The sequence below is a fragment of the Macaca fascicularis genome, chromosome 14 (genome assembly GCF_037993035.2).
Source record: "Macaca fascicularis isolate 582-1 chromosome 14, T2T-MFA8v1.1".
Lineage (NCBI taxonomy): Eukaryota > Metazoa > Chordata > Mammalia > Primates > Cercopithecidae > Macaca > Macaca fascicularis.
Window position 1 is genome coordinate 3,645,675 of NC_088388.1, and position 23,473 is coordinate 3,669,147.

General features: G+C 52.8%; 1 protein-coding gene across 7 annotated transcripts in view; it reads left to right on the forward strand.

The window, feature by feature from the left end:
* The window catches only part of SHANK2 (SH3 and multiple ankyrin repeat domains 2), a 666,634-nt gene that overhangs the window by 112,532 nt on the left and 530,629 nt on the right, over nucleotides 1-23,473 (forward strand). For all 7 annotated transcript variants that reach the window (XM_065527817.2, XM_074012927.1, XM_074012925.1 and 4 more), the window contains 3 exons: nucleotides 1,950-2,058; nucleotides 16,345-16,496; nucleotides 17,752-17,919. In XM_065527817.2, the coding sequence (XP_065383889.1) occupies nucleotides 1,950-2,058; nucleotides 16,345-16,496; nucleotides 17,752-17,919 (429 nt within the window). The remainder of the gene's footprint in view (nucleotides 1-1,949; nucleotides 2,059-16,344; nucleotides 16,497-17,751; nucleotides 17,920-23,473) is intronic.

Consider the following 23,473-nt stretch of genomic DNA (forward strand, 5'->3'; position numbering starts at 1 on the left):
CGGCCACTTTCTGGCACAAGATGCTCTGGGCTCTTCCTATCCTTCCCCTGCCTCTGCCCTGGAGTTTGCCTGGAAAGCGGCATTCAGACAGCAAGGTCTGGGTGCTTCTGGGTTTTTTTTTTTTTAATCACCCTCTGATGTGCAGATAAAAACGTATTTGTGAATTTTAAAAATGCTGATTTGTAAATAACAATGCAGGGTTTCAGTGACATCATGTGTAGGTCGTGCGTTTTGGGGCATTGGATCAGGTCTGGTTCTGGACTCTATAGAAAACGGTCAGGTGGAAATCCCGCCTGTGCCAGGAGGCTGAGAGGCCCAGGAACCTGCTGTGTCAGAAGCCACCTTTGTCCCCTTTCTTTATTTTGAGAGAGGTACAGAGTAGGGACAAAGAATTAGGCTGGTGAGGAGTGTTAGACGCAGCAGGCAGAGGGGTGCCAAGTCCCACAGTCCTGCTCAGACAGCCCAGGCTGGCTCTGGATGGGCAGAGGATTATGACTTTTCTTACAGCGAGGCTGGGAGGGTAGGAAAGTTCCCACCCCGTCAGGTTGAGCTGCGGACCGTCATGACCTCACAGCAAATGAGCCCCGCCCTTCACCTTGAGCCACTCGGGGACCAGGCTTCGCTGTTTTCTGCCTGTGTGGCCACGGGGTTCACCACAAAGTGGGTTAAGTACCAATCCGCGGGCCTCACTCTGTGGCGATGGAGGCAGGAGGCTGGCCCTGGAAACTGGAGATTTGAAAAGTGCTCCAGCAGCCCGGCTGTCTCTTCCGAAAGCAGAGGAACATCCGTAGCTCTCAGCAAAGTATCTAAGGCCATTTGCGCTGCTTTTACGAAATACCTTGGGTAACTTATAAACCACAAAAGTGTGTCTCTCACCATTCTGGAGGCTGGAAGTCTGAGATCGTGGCATCGGCAGGTTCAGCATCTGGCGAAGGCCTAGTTCCTGGTTGGGATGGCCATCGTCTTGCTCTGCCTTCATGCGGAGGAAGGGGCAAGGGAGCTTTCTGGGACCTCTTCTGTAGTGACACTACTCCCATTCACGAGGGCTTCACCCTCCTGACTTTGTCACCTCCCAAAGGCCTTACCTCTCAATGCTATTACATCGGAGATTATTCAACTTAGGAATTTTTGGGGGATGCACACAGTAAGTCCGTAGCACCAGGATGGTGAAGAGTGAGGGGATTTTAAACATTCATCCAGGACAGGCTGATGATTTAAACATTCATCCAGGACTTGCCTTGTGCCAGACACTGTGCTCAGCCTGTGGTTCCAAAAGCCTCAGCTCCAGGAGCCTCAGGGCTTGCAGTGCGCCCTGGCGAGAGTGGGTCTCCCGAGTGTACCAGTCAGGAACTTTCCCAGACCCTGGAAAGACATTTGTTTTTCTTTCTTGAGACAGGTCTTGCTCTGTTGCCCAGGCTGGAGTGCAGTGGCATGAACACAGCTCACTGCAGCCTTGGCTCAGGTGATCCTCTTGCCTCAGCCTCCCGAGTAGCTGGAATCACGTGTTCCACCACATCTGGCTAATTTTTAATTTTTATTTTTATTTATTTATTTATTTATTTATTTTGAGACGGAGTCTCGCTCTGTCGCCCAGGCTGGAGTGCAGTGACGTGATCTCGGCTCACTGCAAGCTCTGCCTCCCGGGTTTACGCCATTCTCCTGCCTCAGCCTCCCGAGTAGCTGGGACTACAGGCGCCCGCCACCTCGCCCGGCTAGTTTTTTGTATTTTTTAGTAGAGACGGGGTTTCACCGTCTTAGCCAGGATGGTCTCAATCTCCTGACCTCGTGATCTGCCCGTCTCGGCCTACCAAAGTGCTGGGATTACAGGCTTGAGCCACCGCGCCCGGCCATAATTTTTTGATTTTTTTGTAGAGATGGGGTCTTACTTCGTTGCTCAGGTTGGGACATTTCTTATAAAGATGTTTGAATTGTATTGTTTTTCCTTCTAGACCAATCTGAAGAAATGCATGGATCACATTCAGCATCGCTCGGTGGAGAAGATCGCCAAGATGCTGGACCGAGGCCTGGATCCCAATTTCCACGACCTCGAGACCGGAGGTGGGCACTCGCTAGATGGGACCTTACCAGGCTTTACGGAAGCATAGAAAAGGCCAGCCCACTGCTCAGGCTACCCGTGAATGACGCGGCCGTTATGTTTTACTTGGTTTTGCTTGGTGTTTACAGGTGCATTCTCACTCTCCTGGCTTCTCAGTCAGCAGGGGCTGAGTCCGTCTTGTCCATGGGGCATCCCCAGCGTCTTGCACGGGGCCTGGAGCACGGCAGGTGCTCGGTGCAGAATTGTTGAGGAAGTGAATGAATGAGCAGATGACACGCATGTGTTGTGCCCCTGTGTGCCAGCCTTGGATCTTTGGAGACACATATGTTTGTAAAGGCGGAGGCTGTGTGTTTCTGCCTTCCGCTGGGCACGGGCAGCCCAGCAGACAGGCATCTGCACACACGCATCTTCTTATTCCCCTGCTGGAAACCGCATTCCTAACGAGTGTGGGCCTCTAAGCATCGGTCGGGAAAGACGGCCCAGGCCCTTGGTGGTTCCACGAGTGTGTCTTTGCAGCGTGACCGTCCTGTGCACCAAAGGGTTCAGTGCCAGCCCCCGCCTCCACTCAGCGTCAATAGCAACACCTAGTTGTGACAACCAACAGTGTCTCCAGACATCACCCACTGTCCCTGGGTGTGAGCACTGTCACCCCAGGTGACAGTCCCTTGCCAGCAGGGCACCAGCTGGAGTTGGCAGGCAGAGGTTAGGTCTTATGGAGAACCAAGAGAGGCGGAGCTGAGGGTCTCCATAGCAACTCAGAGTATGCCCCCTCAGGTGGGCTATCCTGGGCTGGGAACACTCCTCCTGGGCTCAGGTCAGTGGGCACCTCCCTCCCCTCTTGTCTTGAGTGTGCCAGCCCTGCTTCTGGCCCCTGCATGGTGTGCCGTCGTCACGTACTGGTGTCACACCTCCAAAATATAAAATACACAACAAATGTGTTTGTCAACTGAAGGATGCCACTTTCTCATCATTTGTGGGAACCCCTCAGACCTCTGAACGCCGGGGGAGACCCTGCTGGGTGTGGATCCAGCCTGCACAGCTCTGCCTGAGCACTGCTGGAGGACTGTCCTTGCCTCTTTGCAGTTGTCTGTGTCTCTTAGGCTTCACTGTGAGCAGCAGGAGGAGCTGGCACAGGAGCTTTGATGCCTGTGACATCAGGAGGCAGGACTGCATGAGCGTGGCTCGGAGGGGCAGAGTGCACCCAGCGGGTAGGGAAAGGATAGGAAGGTGAGTGCCTGTCTACAGCTGAGCAGGCCCCAGGCCCTGCGCCGATCCTCCATGAGTCAGGGAAGCCTGAGGGTCTGTGTGCAGGGCAGTGACGTGGACAAGGCCGAGCTTTCGCTGGAGGTCTGGGCAGTCCCAGCTGATGGCATGAAGCAGGAGGCTGAGTGGGGCTTGTGTTGCTGGGGACATCTGGAGAGGAGGAGAGCGGAAAGGCAGTGATGGGGACAAGGGCATGTGGCAGGCAGGAGTAGTAGAGTCTAGGCCTGCAGGGCATCTGGAGGGTGGTGGGCAGCTGCAGGGCTTCATCTTATGTGAGTGGTGGCCCTCAGCCGTGGGGCCGGCAGTGGGAGGAGGAGAGGAGCTGAGGTGGGAAGCAGAGAGGCCTGACCCGGGCATGGTGGTGTGACGGAGAGCGTGCAGGTCTGCAGGCAGCTCGGGAGAGCCCTGGCCAGTCGGCCTTCCCCAATGTGGACGCATTCTGTGCTGTGCTGACGTGGCAGTTTCTCTCTGGCGATGGCCTCTGCACCAGCTCCTGGCTCTGTGAGGACTTGAGCCCTTTCCATCTGAGGCTGTGAAAGTAAATGGACCCAGGGGCTCCTGAGCTTGACCTTGAGCCTTGGAGCACCTCCACGGGCAGCCTTCATCCTGAGCTGCTGACCCGGACTCTCCCTGGAGACAGCCTTTGGCCGTGGCTCCCACCACCCTGGCAGAGCCACCTAGGTCTTCATCCTGGCCTCATCCAGGGCTGTTTCTAATGCTGCTGTGGGGTAACCAGGGAGCGTGGCCCTCTGTCTCGCCTTGGCCTGGCCGGCAGTAGAAGGAGGCTGGGAGTCCCTTCTGAGCTGCTGTGCTCCTCTCTTCCTCATGTGCCCACTGTAATTGGCCCCCATCCCAAGCCAGGCCTCCCCCGGCTTCCTTCACCAGACTGTTGTTGGTGTCTTGACTTTAAGAGTTCTGAAATGACTGTTATTCCAGAATAGACCCTCAATTTGCTGCTAAAAACGCATCAGTGCAGACTCTGAACAGGTAAGCAGCGATTTCTCTGGGCCCTGCCTGGAGTTAAAGCTGCTGCCACTCGAATCCTGGATTAGGCCGGTGCCAAACATCAAGTTCATAGTTGTTAGAGCCATTGTGGAGGTGCGTAATTAAAGAGGGAGAAAGACCTGACCACGTTCCCCAGAACTCAGGAGAGACGGCTCGGGAGCCTGTTCCGTGGAGATGGTAGCACGGAGTTACCTTTCGAAAGTTCTGAAATATTCTCATGATGACAAGCCTCCGGGCTGGTTTACTGATGACAAAGACCAAACCCAGAGAAGACACAGGAACTCCTGCTGTCATCAGGTCCCTGACAAGTGGCTCCTGGGAAAGATCACTCACTTAAGGACAGGCGTTCTAGGGTCTCCAGCAAAGGCAGAGACCCGTGGGGCCGGGGCCTGGGACGGGGCCCCGGTGGGTCTGGTGCTCAAAGACAGAATGCGTGTGTGCTTCCTTACAGGACACTTCCCTGCATCACCCAGGGAGACGATGAGCACACACAGAGGTTGGGGGTTTATTTATTTTGTTTTGGTTTTGGCCTCGACAGAAATCATTACCCCTCCCCTCCTCTTTCCTTTTTTTTTTTTTTTTTTTTTGAGACAGGGTCTCCCTCTGTTACCCAGGCTGGAGTGTAGTGGCGCAATCTCAGCTCCCTGCAGCCTTGACCTCCCAGGTTCAGGTGATTCTCCCACCTCAGCCTCCCAAGTAGCTGGGACTGCAGGCATGTGCCACCACGCCAAGCTATTCTTTGTAGAGACGGGGTTTTGCCATGTTACCCAGGCTGGTCTCAAACTCCTGAGCTCAGGTGATCACCGGCCTCGGCCTCCCAAAGTGCTGGGATTACAGGTGTGAGCTACCGCGCCTGGCCTCTCCCTTCCTCTTCCCTCCCCTTCCTTCTTCTTGGAACAGGGTCTCCTTCTGTCACCCAGGCTGGCACGATCACAGCTCACTGCAGCCTTGACCTCCTGAACTCAGTTGATCCTCCCGCCTCAGCCTCTTGAATAGCTGGGACTACAGGTACATGCCACCATACTCGAAATTCTGCCGCTGGAATTCTGGATTAGGCCGGTGCCAATGCAGAAAGTCCATAGTTGTTGTGAACCACTGCGAAGCAGCAGAATTAAAGGAGAAAGACCTGACCGTGTTTCCCAGAACTGAGTAGAAACGGCTTGGGAGCCTGATCCGTGGAGACAGTAGCACAGAGTTACCTTATGAATGTTCTGAAATATTCTCACGATGACAAGCCTCTGGGCTAATTTTTATATTTTTTTGTAGAGATGAGGGTCTCCCTATGTGACCCAAGCTGGTCTTAAACCTCCTGGGCTCAAGCAGTCGTCCTGCCTCGGCCTCCTGAAGTGTTTGGATTACAGGTGTGAGCCACTGAGCCCAGCCTCTTATTTTCAATTTTAAAATTTAAAGCAGAATTATGGAATCAGTTCTCCCCTGGTTGTTGCCAAACGGCAATTTTATGAATCAGTTTTTCTTCTCGTAGTGGCTCATATTTCTCTATAAAGCAGAACTTCCTCTTCTCCTGCCTCCCTTTTGTGAAATGAGCAGAGCAGATTTTTTAGAGCAGTTTTAGGCTGACAGAAAATTGCATGTGAGTTCCCATATTGTCCCCTCCCCCAGTTTCCCGTGTTAGTAATATCTTGCTTTAGTGTGGCACATGTGTTACAATCAGTGAACCAATAGTGATCCTAAAGTCAGAGCTTACACGACGGTTCGTGCTTGGTGTAGCACCCACTAGTGATCCTAAAGTCGAGCTTACACGAGGATTTATGCCTGGAGTTGTACCCACGAGTGATCCCAAAGTCCAGAGCTTATATGAGGGTTCAAGCTTGGTGTTGTACATTCTGTCACTTTTGCCAGATGTCCTGTATCCACCATCACAGTATCATAAAGATCAGCTTCACGGCCTGAGAGCTCCTCTGTGCCCCTGTTCATCCCTGAGTCCCTGGCAGCTGCTGACCCTTTTTGTTTTGTTTTGTTTTGTTTTTTTTTGAGACTGAGTCTCTCTCTGTCGCCCAGGCTACAGTGCGGTGGCACGATCTTGCCTCACTGCAACCTCCGCCTCCTGTGTTCAAGCGATTCTCCTGCCTCAGCCTCCCAGTAACTGGGATTACAGACATGTGCTACCATGCTCAACTAATTTTTTTATTCGTAGTATAGATGGGGTTTCACTACATTGGCCAGGCTGGGCTCACATTCCTGACCTCAGGTGATCTGCGCACCTCGGCCTCCCAAAGTGCTGGGATTGCAGGCATGAGCCACCACACCCAGCCTTGCTGACCGTTTCACGTTCTCCTTTTCCAGAATGTTCTAGAGCTGGAATCTTATCATCACACAGTGTGCTTCAGATCGGCTTCTTTCACTTGGCAGCACGTGCGGAAGGTGCCTCCAGGCCTTTCACAGCTTGGAAGCATGTTTCCTGTTTGCGCTGGACAATGTTCCATTTTCCGACGTACCGCGGTTTGCTTATCCACTCGCCTTCTAAAGGACGTCTGGGCTGCTTCCAGCTTTTGGCAATTGTGGGTCAAGCTGCCATAAACACCAGTGTGTGGGTTTTTGTACAGGTAAAATTAACAGTGATCATATACACTGACATATTTTTGTAAGGCCAAAAACATTATGTATGGCAAATAAAAAGGGAAAAGGGGTAACTAAGGGAGAAAGTTCCGAAACTGAAGGCCAAGTGCAGACCCACGGGTCGGCTGCAGACAGCGCAGGTGGCCCTGGCCTCACACCACCCCGCTTCCCAACTTCTGCGCCTGCCACCAGTGTCTCAAGAATTCTCACTTGTTTTCTCAAATCAGGAGAGAAACCAGCAGTGCTGACGGAGGGGCAGCGAAGTGGGGACCCAGGGTGACGAGGGAAAAGAGAAAAGTAAGCCGGGGTGGGTGCTCTCAGAAACAAAGGTAGCTGTGGGTAATTCCAGAGCAATGGCTTATAGCAACCCTCAGGCACACACAGAGCGAGTATCAGGGGAGACAAGCTAAACACAAGCTCCGGTGAGAAGCCAGAGCCCCATGTTGCCAGGGAGGACACCACCTTCACTTTGTTTCTGTCAAGGCAGAGTAGGAGAAGGCAGAGTGGGAAGGACGGATATGAATCCTCCTGACTGAAACGCCGACACTCCCCGGCCACACGGATGACACCACTGTTAGAGATGCTGGGCTTCAGAGGTGCAGGACCAGGGAGCCCTATGTTGGAACTGCAGAGGTGACCCTTCCAATGCCCAGCTCAATGCCAGGCCATGGAGAGCCCCAGAGAGGAGACTTTAACCCCCGCTTCTCTGCAGCCGGCTGTGTGAAGACCAGGTTAAAGAACCTCTCTCAGCTTCCATCCTCTTGTCTCCTAAACTGAATGATAACAGGGCAGGAAAAGGTGAGCATTAGATGAGCAGTGTGGTGCTATCAGGCTATTTTCACATTGCTGTAAAGAAATACCTGAGGCTGGGTAGTTTATAAAGAAAAGAGATTTAATTGGCTCTAGGTTCTTCAGGCTGTACAGGAAACTGGTGGCATCTGCTTCTGGGGAGGCCTCTGGGAGCTTTTACTCATGGCGGAAGGCAGAGGAAGAGCAGGCGCATCGCATGGCGAAAGCAGGAAAGAGAGAGGGAGGTGGGGAGGGGGAGAGAGAGAAGGGGAGAGGGGGAGAGAGAGAGAGAAGGGGAGAGGGCGAGAGAGAGAGAGAGAGAGACGGGGAGAGGAGGAGAGAGAGTGAGAAGGGGAGAGAGGGAGAGAGAGAGAGGTGCCACACTTTTAAACAATCAGATCTTGTAAGAGTTCACTCACTTTTGCCAGGACAGCACCAAGGAAGGGGATGGTGCTAAACCATGACAAATCCATCCCCAGGATCCAGTCACTTCCCATCAGGCCCCACCTCCAACCCTGGAGATTACATTTCCACATGAGATTTGGGCAGGACACCCATCCAAACCATATCAGTGGTTAAGCCTGTGGGACATGTGCCACCCTTAATAGAGTTTCCAGAATGTTCCTGTCATCGGCATCAACTACAGCAGCTCAATCAATGTTGTTTTCTCCTGGTTTTGGACGCAGAGGGAGAAATATAGGGTTGGCTCTGGCAGGCTGCCTCCAGGAAACAGGCAGGGTGACCAATGTGTCCGGTTTTCCTGGGACTGCCCTGGTTTTAGTGCCGAATGCCCCATATCCTGGGAAGCCTGGTGGTCCCAGGGAGACTGGCACTGTCACCCACCCTACCAGTAATAAGGGCACTTGAGAGTGATAGCTGCAGTCTGTTGGTGACCTGCTGTGCTCCAGCAGCAAACAGGGCCTTGCCAGGCCTCGGCTCTGTAATCAAGGGGGGGGTCCCCTGCAGGCACCACTGTCTTGGGAGGAATCTGAAGCTCTGAGAGCCCAGCTGAGCGGCCGCCAGGGCTGATGTCTGCGTCCCCCATACTGTTGAACCCTAACCCCCTAGGTGATGGTATTAAGAGGGTGGGGCCCTTATGAATGGGATTAGTGCCCTTACAAAAGAGGCCGAGAGAGCTCCCTCGCCCCTTCCACCCTGTGAGGCCGCAGCAAGAAGGTGGCCTCTGTGAGCCAGGTAGACACGCGCCAAATCTGCCAGCACCTTGATCTTGGACTTCCAGCCTCCAAAACCGTGAGCAATACGTGTCTGTCACTTCTAAGCCACCTAGCTTCTGGCATCTTGTTACCACAGCCCAGTCTAGCAGTCGCTGAGTCATTGTGGAGGGCAGAGGCAGAGCCTGGGCTCCGCTTGCCCTTGGAGGTCCCTGCTCTCAACTCCTGGGGGAAAAGACAGTGGGACAAACAGGGGTCTCTTAGCATTAGCCGGCCTGGCTAGACATGGATGACCCAGGCAGGCCCAGGTAGGGGACAAGCTGTTCACATTCCCACTTTCCTCCTGGTTGTCGGCCACAGCCTGGGCATGTTCCCATCCCATATTTTAGCCTCTCCACAGTGAGTTTGGTGACTTCTCAAAGCCACCTGAGGAGCAGCAGAGTCTGTGCTTAGAGTTGAAAGCAGCCTTTTTGCTAAGCTCAGGAAATGACGCCTTGCTCAGTCCCAGGCCCTGCAGACCTGGGCCCCATGTCCCTGTTTTGGGACTGGACATGGGGCGGGAGCAGAGAGAAGCAGCCCTCTAGACTGAGATAATTAAATCCCAGTGGAATGACCTGTCAGTGAAAACATAACAGCCTGTGTGATTGCAGGCGACCATCTGGTACCTGTTCTAAATGTAAATTTTATTAAGTAACGGTGATGAAAGTAGTGTTAAAAAAAAAAACAAAGACTTCCCCCACCAGAGTCTCAGGGCTCGTCTCCTGCTTTGGTTGGAACCTCTGAGATGAGACCAGTCGTGTTTCCAAGCCCCGAACAGAAAGTGAACCTGACAATTTGAACAAAACTTAGGTTGGCCCTTTTATCTTGCACCGTTGTCTCCAAATTTGAGAGAAGCCTTAGGAACCGCAACAGAGGTCTGGTTAATAAAGCTAGAAATGCCTTTCGACTCTTTAAGTATCTGGATGAGAAGTCAGAAAGAGAGGGTTCCTTTGTGAAGCCCGATTCCGCAGAGCACCTGTGATGCGTGTGGACCTCACTGATGAAATCCAGTTACTGAATCTGTTTCCAGGGCCGTGGTGCACTCATTGCCTATGAGGCTGAGCTCCTCCAGTTCGGCCACCCCCCATCCCCGGCTCCCCCTTCTTGCTGCTGTGGGGCTTTGTCGCCGGGGAGCCCCTTCCCACCTCCCGCACCACCCAGTTAGGAGGCCTCAAGGACATTCTGGGTCCTGGTGCACCGACTACCTTCAGGGCATCGTCGTGAAGAGCGGAAGGGGCTTGTTTGATGCGTGCAATGACTGACAGTTCATGCTCCGCAGTCTCACCTTGGCCCCTGAGTGAATCACCCAGTGCGATTCCCCAGAACTAACAGCACCCGGGAAGGTGAGGCAATTCAAGAGAATATGGTTCTGGAAGCTCGTCAACCTCTGTCTGCAGAGGGTGAGAGGTGCAGAAATTACCCAGTGCCAATGAAGGAGCTGGAAGACGTCGAGTAAATAACTCCCTTTGCTACTGGTGAATATATTTGGGTGCCTTTGGTTTGTTCGGTACAATTCCTTATAAAAAGAGACCTGTTTTTAAGGTTCCAATTATTTCAAATACAGTGTCTCATTATTTCAGGGTTTTTCTTACACACACCCTGCCATGCTCTTAGATGGAGCAAGGTGCCGTGCCTTCAGTAAGGAAAATGTGGCAGAGGGAGTGGCGAGGGTGGGGGTGACACGGAGGCAGGGGCCAGGGTCCTCAGGAGCCCCTCTTGGGGTCGGGGACAGAGCCCAGTTTTAGGTTGGCAGAAAAATCAGGCAGAAGGTACAGAGTTTTCCCCTGTGCACTTTCACTTCCAGCTCCCCTGTTGTCGACAGCTTGCACTGGTTTAGGGCATTTGTTACAATAACTGAAGTCCATAGTTTACATGAGGGTCCGTGCTTGGTGCTGCTCATGTTGTGGGTTTGGACAGATGCATCCTGTCCTGTACCCATCGTTATAGAATCACACAGCCTAGCTTCCTTGCCCTGAGACTGCTCTGTGCTCCACCTATCCATCCCTCCCTTGCCGTCTAACCCCTCACAACCACTGATTTTTTTTTTTTTTTTTTGAGACGGAGTCTTGCTGTGTCACCCAGGCTGGAGTGCAGTAGCATGATTTCAGCTCACTGCAACCTCTGCCTCCCGGGTTCAAGCGATTCCCCTGCCTTACCCTCCTGAGTAGCTGGGACGAAGGCGTGTGCTACCACGCTCAGCTAATTTTTGTATTTTTAGTAGAGACGGGATTTCACCGTGTTAACCGGGATAGTCTCGATCTCCTGTCCTCAAGATCTGCCCACCTCGGCCTCCCAGTGTACTGGGATTACAGGCACGAGCCACCGCGCCTGACCAACCACTGGCTGTGTAGTTTTGCCTTTTCTAGAATGTCATCAAGTTGGAATCACACAGCATGCAGCCTTTTCAGATCAGTTTCATTCATTTGGCAATATGCATTTAAGCTTCCTTCGTGTTGTGTCGTGGCTTGACAGCTCATCTCTCTTTAGTGTTGAACAGCATCTTGCTGTCTGCATGTGTCACGGATAATTTATCCACTCAGCTACTGAAGGACCTCTGGATTGTTTGCCGTTTTGGGCAATGGTGAATAAAGCTGCTGTCAACACTAACACTGAGATTTCTGTGTGGGCGTAAGTTTTCAGCTCATTCAGGGAGACACCTAGGAGCTGAGTTGCTGGATCGTGGAGTATGTGCATGTTTACTTGTGTGTGAACTCGTCACACTGTCTTCCAAAGTGACTGCATCATTTGGCACTCCTGCCAGCAATGTTGAGAGTTCCTGTTGCTCCACATCCTCACCAGCATTTGATGTCAGTGTTCTAGATTTTCATCATTCTGACAATTGCGTCGAGGTATTTTTTTTTTTTTTTTTCCAAGACAGGGACTTACTCTGTCTCCCAGGCTGGAGTGCAGTGGTGTGATCATGGTTCACTGAAAACTTGATCTCAGCTCAAGTGATCCTCCTACTTCAGCCTCCTGAGTAACTGGGACTACAGGCGTGTGCCACTATGCCTGGTACTTTTTAAAATTTTTAGTAGAGGCGAGGCCTTATGTTGCCCAGGCAGGTCTTGAACTCCTGGGCTCAAATGATCCTCCTGCCTTGGCTCCCAAAGTGCTGCGATTGCAGACATGAGCCACTGAACACAGCCTCTAATTGTTGCTTTAATTTGTAGTTTCCTAATGACATACAGTGTGCAGCATCTTCTCATGTCTGAGTTTGCCATCTGAATATCTTCTGTTGTGAGGTATCCATTTAAATATTTTATCCTTCTTTTAGTTGGGTGGTTTGCTTGCTTGTTGGTGAGTTTTAAGGGTTCTCTGTATATTTTGGCTACAAGTATTTTATATGCTTTTCACAAACATTTTCTGCCAGTCTGAGCAGCAGCATTTTTTACATTAAATCTATTAACCCGCACAATGGCCAGGAGGCAATTTTTTTTTTTTTCCGAGACGGTGTCTCGCTCTGTCACCCAGGCTGGAGTGCAGTGGCACTATCTCGGCTCACTGCAAGCTCCGCCTCCCGGGTTTACGCCATTCTCCTGCCTCAGCCTCCTGAGTAGCTGGCACTACAGGCGCCCGCCACCTCGCCCGGCTAGTTTTTTGTATTTTTTCAGTAGAGATGGGGTTTCACCGTGTTAGCCAGGATGGTCTCAATCTCCTGACCTCGTGATCCGCCCGTCTCGGCCTCCCAAAGTGCTGGGATTACAGGCTTGAGCTACCACGCCCAGCCAGGAGGCATTTTTAAACAAACTTTTCATTTTAGAACAGTTCTGGACTTACAGAATAAGTGCAAAGATAGTACAGAGAATTTCCGTATATCCTACACCCAGGTTCCCCCCTTATCAGCATCTTACTCCAGTTTGGTACGCTTCTCACAATTAGAGAACGAATATTGATGCATTATTATTAACTGAAGTCCACATTTTTTTTCTTCTCTCATTAGCATTTATCTGCTGGTCCTTTTCTGTCCCCAGGCCCCACCCCGGTTCCCACACAACGTTCCCTCGTTCGTCTCCCTGGGCTTCTCTGGGCGGTGACCGTTTCCCAGGCTCTCCCTGTTGGTGATGACCTGGACAGTTTCAGAGGAGGACTGGTCAGGTGTCTGTAGGGTGCCCCTTATTGGGATCCATCTGGTGTTTTCACAATTAGACAGGGCTGTGGGTGTGGGGAGGAGGAGCACAGAGGGAAATGCCTTTCTCATCGCCCGGTGCCGAGGGCCTGTCCTGTTGGCATGGCTCATCGTGGGCGATGCTGCCCCCATCTCCTGGCTGAGCTTGTGTGCATCAGGTTTCCCCACGGAGAGATGCTCCCATTTTTCCCTTTTCCACACTGTGCTCTCAGAAGGAAGCCACTGTACACAGCCCACGCATAAGGGGTCGGGGGAATGGGGGCTACACGCCACCGCCTGAGGACAGAGAAGTGATGCGAATTGCTTGGAATTTGTCTGCATTGCAAGATCGGCCCCTTCCTCCCATTCACTTTTGAATCCCTTGCTTACTTCTATCGATGTGGCTGCACTCACTTTCTGGTTGACTTATAACCCAGCTTTATCTATTCTGTTCCTTTTGCCTTTAGTCTTACAGACTCCATTCATGTCTGGAGCTACCGAGGTCAGCAGTTCTTTCCCCATCCCTTTCAGTGAGGTTGTTTCCTACACCTGTGATACGTCTGTGGTCTTCTTTCACGTGATGGTTTCCTTCTGAGCATCCCCAGCCTCCTGAACTATCATCTTCTAAAAAACCTGCTGGAGGCCCCCCAGCCCTTTGGGGAAAGAGCTGGGTTTTGTTGACACCAGTCACTCCCCCTCATAGGAAGAATTGCTTGCCCAGTCATTTGATTTTTGCAGCCCCATTGATCTTGGACACTAGGATGCACCCAGGAGCACACACACATGGATATGCACACAAGCATGCACACACACAGAGGCATGCACACGCAAACATGCACACAGGCATGCAGACACATAGAGGCATGCACACACAGAGGCATGCAGACACATAGAGGCATGCACACACAGAGGCATGCAGACACATAGAGGCATGCACACACAGAGGCATGCACGCACACACAGGCATGCACGCACACACAGGCATGCACACACACACAAGCATGCACACATACAGCCATGCACACACAGAGGCATGCAGACACATAGAGGCATGCACACACAGAGGCATGCACGCACACACAGGCATGCACGCACACACAGGCATGCACACACACACAAGCATGCACACATACAGCCATGCACACACAGAGGCATGCAGACACATAGAGGCATGCACACACAGAGGCATGCACGCACACACAGGCATGCACACACACATACAGGCATGCACACACACAAGCATGCGCACATACAGCCATGCACACACAGAGGCATGCAGACACATAGAGGCATGCACACACAGAGGCATGCACGCACACACAGGCATGCACACACACATACAGGCATGCACACACACATACAGGCATGCACACACACAAGCATGCGCACATACACCCAGGCATGCACACAGGCATGTACACACACAGACAGGCACACAGACAGGCACACACACAGAGGCATGCGCGCACACACACAAGCATGCACACATACACACAGGCATGCACACACAGAGGCATGCATATACACACACAGGCATGCACACACAGGCATGTGCACACACAGGTGTGCATACATAAAGGCAGGCACACACAGGCATGCACACACAGGCACACACACAGGCATGCACACAGGCATGCACACATACACGTAGTCATGCACACACAGAGGCATGCACATGCACACACAGGCGTACATACAGGCATGCACACACGCACACAGGCATGCACACAGGTATGCACATATACACCAGCGTACACATGCTCCAGCCTGCACTGCCCTGTGCCCGCTGGGTAGCAGCAGCTGTCTTAAACACTTACACTCCTCCTGCCTCCTAGCCCCCCACCCCCCATTGCTGTGCTACCTCCCAGTGTCAGGACAAAGAGCTGTGGCTAGTGCCCTCCTGCTGCGCTTCCAGGAGCCCCCACTTCTCAACTTTTCGAAGCACATCTGCTCATCCCTGGAGCCACCTGGCTGCTGGGCAGCCTCTAGTTGGAGGGTCTGCATGTCTCTGAGGTTATCTCAAAATATTACAGGTGTTTTTACTCCCACCCATTGTTCACGTTGAGGGAGACTGGGGCCACTTCTGAGGTTATGCTTGTTGAGCTTCCAGTCTTCCTAGCTGGGGAAGACAGGAAGCCTGCTTTTCACATGGAGAGGGGATGAATGAAGATGCTGTCGTGTCTACACACGGCACACTCCTGACGTGGAGGGGTTAAGCCTGTGCATCTCACCACGAAGTGGCAAGCTGCAGAGTGGTTCCTAGGGTGAATTTTAAAAGTCCTCAGGATGGTACCCATTTGTGGATAAGTAAACATCAGAATTAAAAATAGATGGGAATAGTCAGTGCACACTCGCGAGGCAGGTGCCCTTTCTGGGATGGAGGGTGGTGGGATGGGGTGAGGGGTCAGCAAGGCACACCCCCCGTGGAAGGCATCCGAAGTCTTCCGTCACTGGAATGTGCTTCGAGACCGAGTGAATATTCACTGTTGGTGTTTCTGGGTCATGGGAACTTGCGTGTTGTCCTGGTACTCTGTGCACTTTTCTGGAACATTAAGAGCCTCTCATATGAACCACAGCAAAATAGTTCCTCATGCTTAGCAGTGGCCATGGTGAGCCCATTAGGAAGATGAAGATGGATGGAAAGATTTGTTGTCATAGATACTGATGTCCTTAGCCGCGCTCAGCTGCAGACTGGTTCAGGGTCATCTGCACGGGACCCTTGTCCCTACAAAGGCAGGTGGCATCCTTCTGTCTGCTGGGCCCCTGCCCTCCCTCCTGGGTCATCCTGCACCGCGTTGATGAAGGAAAGTTTCCACTTACCCAGATCGGGAGCTCCAGGGGGCACGGACTCCGTGTCTTATCTGTGTGTGTGCCCCTGCAGCCCATGGCTGGCATCTCCTAAGATGCCCGTAAATGTGACATTGAATGAGGAAGGGTGGCTGTGTGCCTTTCCCATCTCTAACGAGGGCTTTAGTCCTTCACTCCTCCTGTACGGGAAGCACCCAGATGGCACAACAGGATTCTGCGTACTCAGAGGGAAGGGCACCGGGGCAGTCTCTTGGACTGTGGCCCACACAGCAGTCCCGTTGAATCCCTGCCTCTGCCACTCCTGTGATCCGCGCGTGACCCTGTGTGTCACTGCATCGCACGGGGTGCCTGAGCCACACTAGGCAGTGTGCCTGGACTCTTGGGGTTCCCGGGTGGTGGGAGCTGTAAACAGCCTGGAGGTGGTGGGGGGTGGGGGCAGTTCTTTCAGCTTAGTTTTGGGCATCTGAATATGGCTGTGTGAGCGGTGTGACAAATGTTGGTTCTAAAGTGTGTGTGTTTGGGTTCCTCAGAGACCCCCCTGACCTTAGCCGCTCAGCTGGACAACGCTGTGGAGGTCATCAAAGCTCTCAGAAATGGCGGGGCTCACCTGGACTTCCGTGCCAAAGATGGGATGACCGCCCTGCACAAAGCTGCGCGAGCGAGGAACCAGGTTGCCCTGAAGGTAAACCCGGGCCCATCTTACGTGGGTGCCGCCCCCTGCTCTGTCTGATCCCCGGCAGCTGCCCCATCTCATCCCTGCAGTGCCCACCCTAGGGGGTCCGTGCACAGTGTTTGGCCCACCCTAGGGGGTCCGTGCGCAGTGTTTCGGCCGGAGCTTGGAAGTGAAGCCAGGTTTCAGGTTTTCCTGTTCTCTCTCCTGGGTGTCGATGCTTTGAGAATTCGTGGTTCCCAAGAAGTCATCTTTCACCTTCTATTCAGTCAAGGGACTTGTGTTTTCGACCCATAAGGCCAGTGCTGAACCCCAGCCCCATCCACAGGGAGACTCATGATCATGAGAGCAGCACCAAGCGGGTGGTGTTAAGCCATTCCTGAGAATCCGCCCCCATGACCCATCACCTCCCACCAGGCCCCACCTCCAGCACTGAGGGTTACGATTTAAATTGAGATTTGGGTGGGGACGCAGAGCCACACCGTACCCGTTGGCTTCCTCGGAAATCAGGAGTGTTCTTGAAGATGCGATGCTTGCTAGGTTTGCCACCGTCGCGTGCAGATTGAGGTGGTTTTCCACTGGGCACGTAGGTTAAACCATGTACCTCTTCTCTCTTTGGCACATGCTGCCGTCACTGTATTGCTGCCCATGCCATACCACGGCACAGAATGTGGGCCAGGCCGAGGATGGGTCTGAGTGCTGCAGGTCTCCTCATCTGAACAACAGTCTGCCCTGCATTTCTGGGCACTGTTTGCTATTTCAGAACTAGAAATGTTACTGTCTAAAGTTATACCCCCCCACTTTTTTTTTTTTGAGACTGAGCTTCGCTCTTGTTGCCTAGGCTGGAGTGCCATGGTGCAATCTAGGCTCACTGCAACCTCCACCTCCCAGGTTCAAGCGTTTCTCCTGCCTTAGCCTCCCAAGTAGCTGGGATTACAGACGCCTGCCACCATGCCAGCTGTTTTTTTTGTATTTTTCGTAGAGATGGGGTTTTGCCATGTTGGCCAGGCTGGTCTTGAACTCCTGACCTCGGGTGATCCGCCTGCCTCAGCCTCCCAAAGTGCTGGGATTACAGGTGTGAGCCCCCACACCCAGCCAAGTTATACCCTTCTTAATTCTGGGGAGCCCAGGAGAAGCACTGGGTACTCAGGGTGTGGGTTGCTTTGGCCTGTGGGAGGGTGGTCCTGGTGCTTCTTTCCTGATTGCCTCACTCTGCAAAAGGGGTCATGAGACCAATAACAACAGATTTTGATTTTTTTTCCCCTAGACTCTTTTAGAGCTTGGTGCATCCCCGGATTATAAAGACAGTTACGGCCTCACCCCCCTGTATCACACGGCCATCGTCGGAGGTGATCCCTACTGCTGCGAGCTTCTCCTGCATGAACATGCCACCGTGTGCTGCAAAGATGAGAACGGCTGGCACGAGATCCACCAGGTACGTGGGCCTGCTCCTCCACTCTGTCGTACCCACGAACCGACCTTCCCTTCTCCTCCAATCCCCCAGATGATCAGGGCAGCCCGAAGGTTAGATCCTACCTTCGGGTATTTTGTTTAGTTTGCCCAGAGTTCCTAAAAATACGTGAATTGAAAATTATTTTAAAATGTGAATACCAGTATTTGAAAACAGACACATTTGCATAGAAATAGACATTTCTGACTTCTCTGGAGAAACTGGGAGATTAGGCAAGGCTGCTGAGTTTCTGCACAGCACGAGTGCCCGGCAGTTATGGGGTAGACGCCGCCTTCCTAGAAGCCCTGCGCTTTCCAGGTTCCCACTGTCCTGACAGGGCAGGATACCAGAAAGCACTGGTGTTTTAGCACCAGTGTTTCCTGAGTACAGGTGAACCCCAGGAAGGCCTGATTTGCATGCACAAGGGGCATGTTTTTCAGGCCCCACCTTGCAACAGTTGGATTAGGAGATAGGTCACCCGTGGTCTTGGCAAGAAACAGACTTTTACCTGTTATCTGCAGTGAAAAGTCTTTACCTGATCAGATAGGGGTGTGGACGGGGTTAAAGGCTGAGGCCCCCATAGAAGAGCAGTCTTGGGGAGCCATCAGCACCTGTGAGCTGACGGGCAGGGAGAGGAGATGGTGCTCCCGGGAGCAGGAGAGCCAGGGCTGAGGCGGGAGGGAGCCCCCAGGCCCATGTCAGGAAGGACTCAGGGAAGGAACGCCTGCCTCTCTTCTCTTGGCTGAGCCCTGCCAGAGTCAGAGGACAGTGAGGGAGCTCAGAGGTGCAGGCTGGAGGCCAGGGTCTCCAGGCAGAGGGGTGAGGTGGGTCAGGGAGAGTTGATGGGGCCTGTCTACCCAGGAGGTCAAGAGGAGGCTCTGGAATAGCAAAGGGAGGTCAAGGACAGAGGGCCCTGAGCTGGTTTCTTGTTGGTCCTCTGCACAGTGACTGCCATGGCTTCTCCGGCTACCTGTGTGTTCTCCTCGGCCATCGCCACCTTGCACACCTGTAAGGGAGGTTATGCACGCCGCCCACTGTGGTCAGAGTGGGCAGTGGGGGTGCCAGCAGGCCCCACCCTCCCTGGGCTTTCCTTGTGCTAGGTCAGTTCTGGTCGATCTTCAGCCCTGCAGGCTGGAGAAGCCCCTGTTCCCCCCGAGGTGTGAGTAGGGATCTGTGCAGCTGCTCAGGATAGCCCCAGGCCCACACCCAGGCCGGAGCTCTCGGGAGCAGGAGCAGTAATGACCGGTCTTTGGAAGTCCTCTTCCGTGCATCCGCCGTGAGATTTCTTGTCGTTCTTGTGCTTTTCTTTGTGAAAAAGGAAAATAATTTTCCCCTGTGATCATTAATGTTATGTGTCAACTTCGCTAGGCTGTAGCTCCTAAATATTTGATCAAACAATATTCTGGAAGTTGCCGAGAAGGTGTTTTTTAAGGTGGGATTAACATTTGAGTCAGTGGACTGTGAGTTAAGCCGATGACTCTGCAAATGTGGGTGGGCCCCATCCAATCAGTTGAAGCCCTTGCGAGAAAAAACACTGAGATCCCAAGAGAGAAGGAATTCTGCCGGAAAAAGACTCCAGATTCCCACTGAACTCTGCCCTGGGTCTCCAGCCTGCCCTGCAGATTTCAGACTTACCTCTTCCATGACTGCATGAGCCAACTCTTTAAAATATTTCCATCTTTAATTTTATGTGTCTATTTTAAACTTTAAACTTAAAAATTCTCTGTGTGCATATACATATGTAACATGTAAGTGTATACATGTACAAACACACACATACACAGGTTGTGTTTCTCTGGAGAACACCGGCTGATACCCTCTGAATGTAGAAGCAGCAGGACACACACACACACACACACTCACACACACACACACACAGAGGTTCTGTTTCTATGGAGAACCCTGGCCGATACACCCTGAATGTAGAAGCAGCAGGACATGGACATACACACACACACACACACACACACACACACACACACACACACACAGAGGTTCTGTTTCTCTGGAGAACCCTGGCCGATACAGCCTGAATGTAGAAGCAGCAGGACACACACAGACACACACACACACACACACACACACACACAGAGGTTCTGTTTCTCTGGAGAGCCCTGGTTGATACACCCTGAATGTAGAAGCAGCAGGACACACACACACACACACACACACACACACACACACACACACACACAGGTTCTGTTTCTCTGGAGAGCCCTGGTTGATACACCCTGAATGTAGAAGCAGCAGGTGACACACACACACACACACACACACACACACACACACACACACAGGTTCTGTTTCTCTGGAGAGCCCTGGTTGATACACCCTGAATGTAGAAGCAGCAGGACACACACACACACATACACACACACACACGTTGTGTTTCTCCGGAGAGCCCTGGCTGACACACCCTGAATGTAGAAGCAGCAGGACACACACACACACACACACGTTGTGTTTCTCCGGAGAACCCTGGCTGACACACCCTGAATGTAGAAGCAGCAGGGGAATTCTTGCAGAGCACTAGGGAGCTTTTTGGGTTGGGGGAGCTGCTTCCCCGCCTCAGTCTCCTGCCCTGCCCTTGCTTTTTCCCTGGATTAAACTTGCCAGTGTTTCTGTCCTTGCTCCCTCTTCCTTCCTCCCCTTGACCTCTTCTCCCTTTGTCAACCAACAGTTCCAGCCTCAGATGGCCCTGCCATCCCACGGCTGTGTGTCAGGCCTGGCCCTTCTGAGCCTCTCCACAGCATCTGACCCTGGCCACGCTCATTCCCCTGGCACCCTCCTCATTTGTGTCTGAGCTGTTTCAGGGGGTCCCCAAGAGGTCTCCCGGCCTGAGCCTGACCACGCTCGCCTCTTCACGCCTGACCCACTTCCAAGCATTCTGGCTGCACCGCAGACCCCACCTACTGCCGGTGCTCATTCAGCCACAGACGTCGTCTACTGGGTGTGATCCTCAGCGACGTGTCTCAGTGTCCTGAACACACAGCCTGCAGCAGTGAACAGAAATGCCTGATGCAAGCCCCTGGTGTTCCCTTGTGGGGAAACCAGATGTGAGACAGAAAGACTAACATAAATTACACATACACACACACACACGTACATACAGGTCCACGTGTGTGTGGACATGCTTCTGAGCAGGCCTGACAGTGTTCTGTGTTTCTGGGCACTGGTGCCTCTTGGGTTCACGCCGTGGCCATGCAGACGCTCACGCCCTGAGACACGGCTCCGTTCCTCTGCCCATCTCCTCCCCTTGCTGCGCTTGGCTGTCAGCTCTGTGCTGGTGTTTTCAAGACCAGGCCCATCCACACGGTGTGAGCTTCGGCTCCTGTTGAGGATGTGGAAGAGGCAGTTCCCGAAGGAGAATCCCGCCTGCGTTGGGAGCTGTCCCAAGCTTCCAAGGTGACCTGCTTGGAAAGGGGCAGTTCCTGGGACTGCCAAAGCTCTAATGAGCTTGGTTTTTAAAACTGACTAGGCTGATTTGAGGTCAAGGTCAAGTTCAGCACGAGGGGAGGCTCCTGGTGGGGTGGTGCAGTCACCCACGAGACATTTCCACCAGCAGACGTGGCTGGGCGAGGGGTGGGAGTCGTGGCACCCTGAGCACCCACGTCCTTCTCAAGTCTTACAAGGTCTCTGCCTAACAGCTGCTGGCCCCAGGGGACAAGACTGAGTTGTGAGTCTCTAAGAGACATGGATGTTGGGGACGTCCCTCCCGGCTGGCCAAATGGAGAATGAGTTACGTGTCTTGTTCTTAGTCAACTCTAACTCGGTGATTCACATGAACAGAACTGTCATTTGATGTCACTGGATGACACAATGGAACCCACTTGCTGTTGCTTCTGTATTCACGGGTGATAGGGTTCTCCAGAGAAACAGAACCAATAGAGTGTGCACATGTGTGTGTGTGTGTGTGTGTGTGTACAGATACAGAATATTTTTAAATAGAAAGTGTTTTTGAGGAATTGACTCATGCAATCATGAAGCTGCAAGTCCAAAATCTGCAGGGCAGGCTGGAGACCCAGGAAGAGTTGATCCCGCTGTGTGGGTCCTGTTCGTCTCTGGCAGAATCTTTTCCTCCTCAGGGGACCTCAATCCTCTTTTCCCCTTCAAGAGTTGAAGGCTCTTGAGGCCTTCAGCTGATTGGATGGGGCCCACCCACATTATGGAGAATCATCGACTCAGTTGACTGATTTTGAAAGCAGTCACTGACTTCATGAAGACGGGAGCGCGCCCGGAAGAGGAACGTTTAAATTCACGTTTCCTTTAGTGAATGAGCCCCTCCAGGCACAGGACAGAGGCTTTGTAAAAACAGTCAAATGTGGCTGGGTGTGGTGGCTCACACCTATAATCCCAGCACTTTGGGAGGCTGAGGCAGGTGGATTACCTGAGGCCAGGAGTTCGAGACCAGCCTGGCCAACATGGTGAAACCCCGTCTCTACTAAAAATACAAAAAGTAGCCAAGTGTGGTGGTGCAAGCCCGTAATTCCAGCTACTCGGGCGACTGAGGCATGAAAATCACTTGAACCCGGCAGGCGGAGGTTGTAGTGAGACGATATCATGCCACTGCACTCCAGCCTGGACAACAAGAGCGAAACTCCAAAACACACACACACACACACACACACACACACACACACACAAACACACAAAAGAAAGAAAGAAAACCCAGCTAAATGCGTATGGGACCCGAAGCTCGCTTGTTCTCTGTGAGAATGCCTGCTTGAATTAGTGTTTTCCAAACGTGTCCTCCCTTTAGACATCAGTGCTCTGGTTGCGTTGCTGTTTTCTTTTAGAGCTCTGAAAGTGTGAGTGCAGGCTAAAACCTCCTTAAACGTGGAGTAGTTCACAGAGCCCCAAATCCAGCTGTCAGCCCTTTTGCCAGAATAGCCGCTGTGTCTCAACTTTGGGGATTCCTGGAGATCCGTCCTTTCCCCTCCCATGCCCCTCCCTGTGTCCTTTTTCCTGCCCTCTCTCCCAACCAGGCAAATGTCTCCAGGCCCATCTCTCTAGCTGGCCCTGGGATGGAGGTGACGGTGGAGGCTGGCAGGAGCCCTGGCCATTAGTCACTCACTGCAGCTCTCAGCTGTGACTCCTGGCCTGCCAGGGGCAGGGTTCCGTCCCTGAGGGCCTTCGCTTGCATTCAGAGCCTGGCTGTCCCAGCGCCACCTGGCCACCTCGGTCCCACGGCCTGAGCCTGTGCAGCTGCACTGGTACCTCGGAGGCATGAGCTCCAGGGCGGTGCACCTGCTCTGGCCTCAGCTTGGAAAATGTGGAGCAGGGTTTGGAAAGCCAGCCGGGTGCGTTCACTGCCCTCTAGTGGTGTGCTGGCTATTCAAGAAAGACTGGGAAACCCATTTTCTCCCCTGCTAAAGAATCTTGGTGATGATGTGAAGAACTTTGCCTTTGCGAGCCTCGTCTCGTTCACGTGCAGGGCCCTTGTGCCTATCAGATGATAAGGGATGGAGCAGATAAGGGATGGGTGTGGGTGCCTTGCACGGGCCTGCAGGAGCAGTGAACAGCGCCGTCTGCCTCCCAG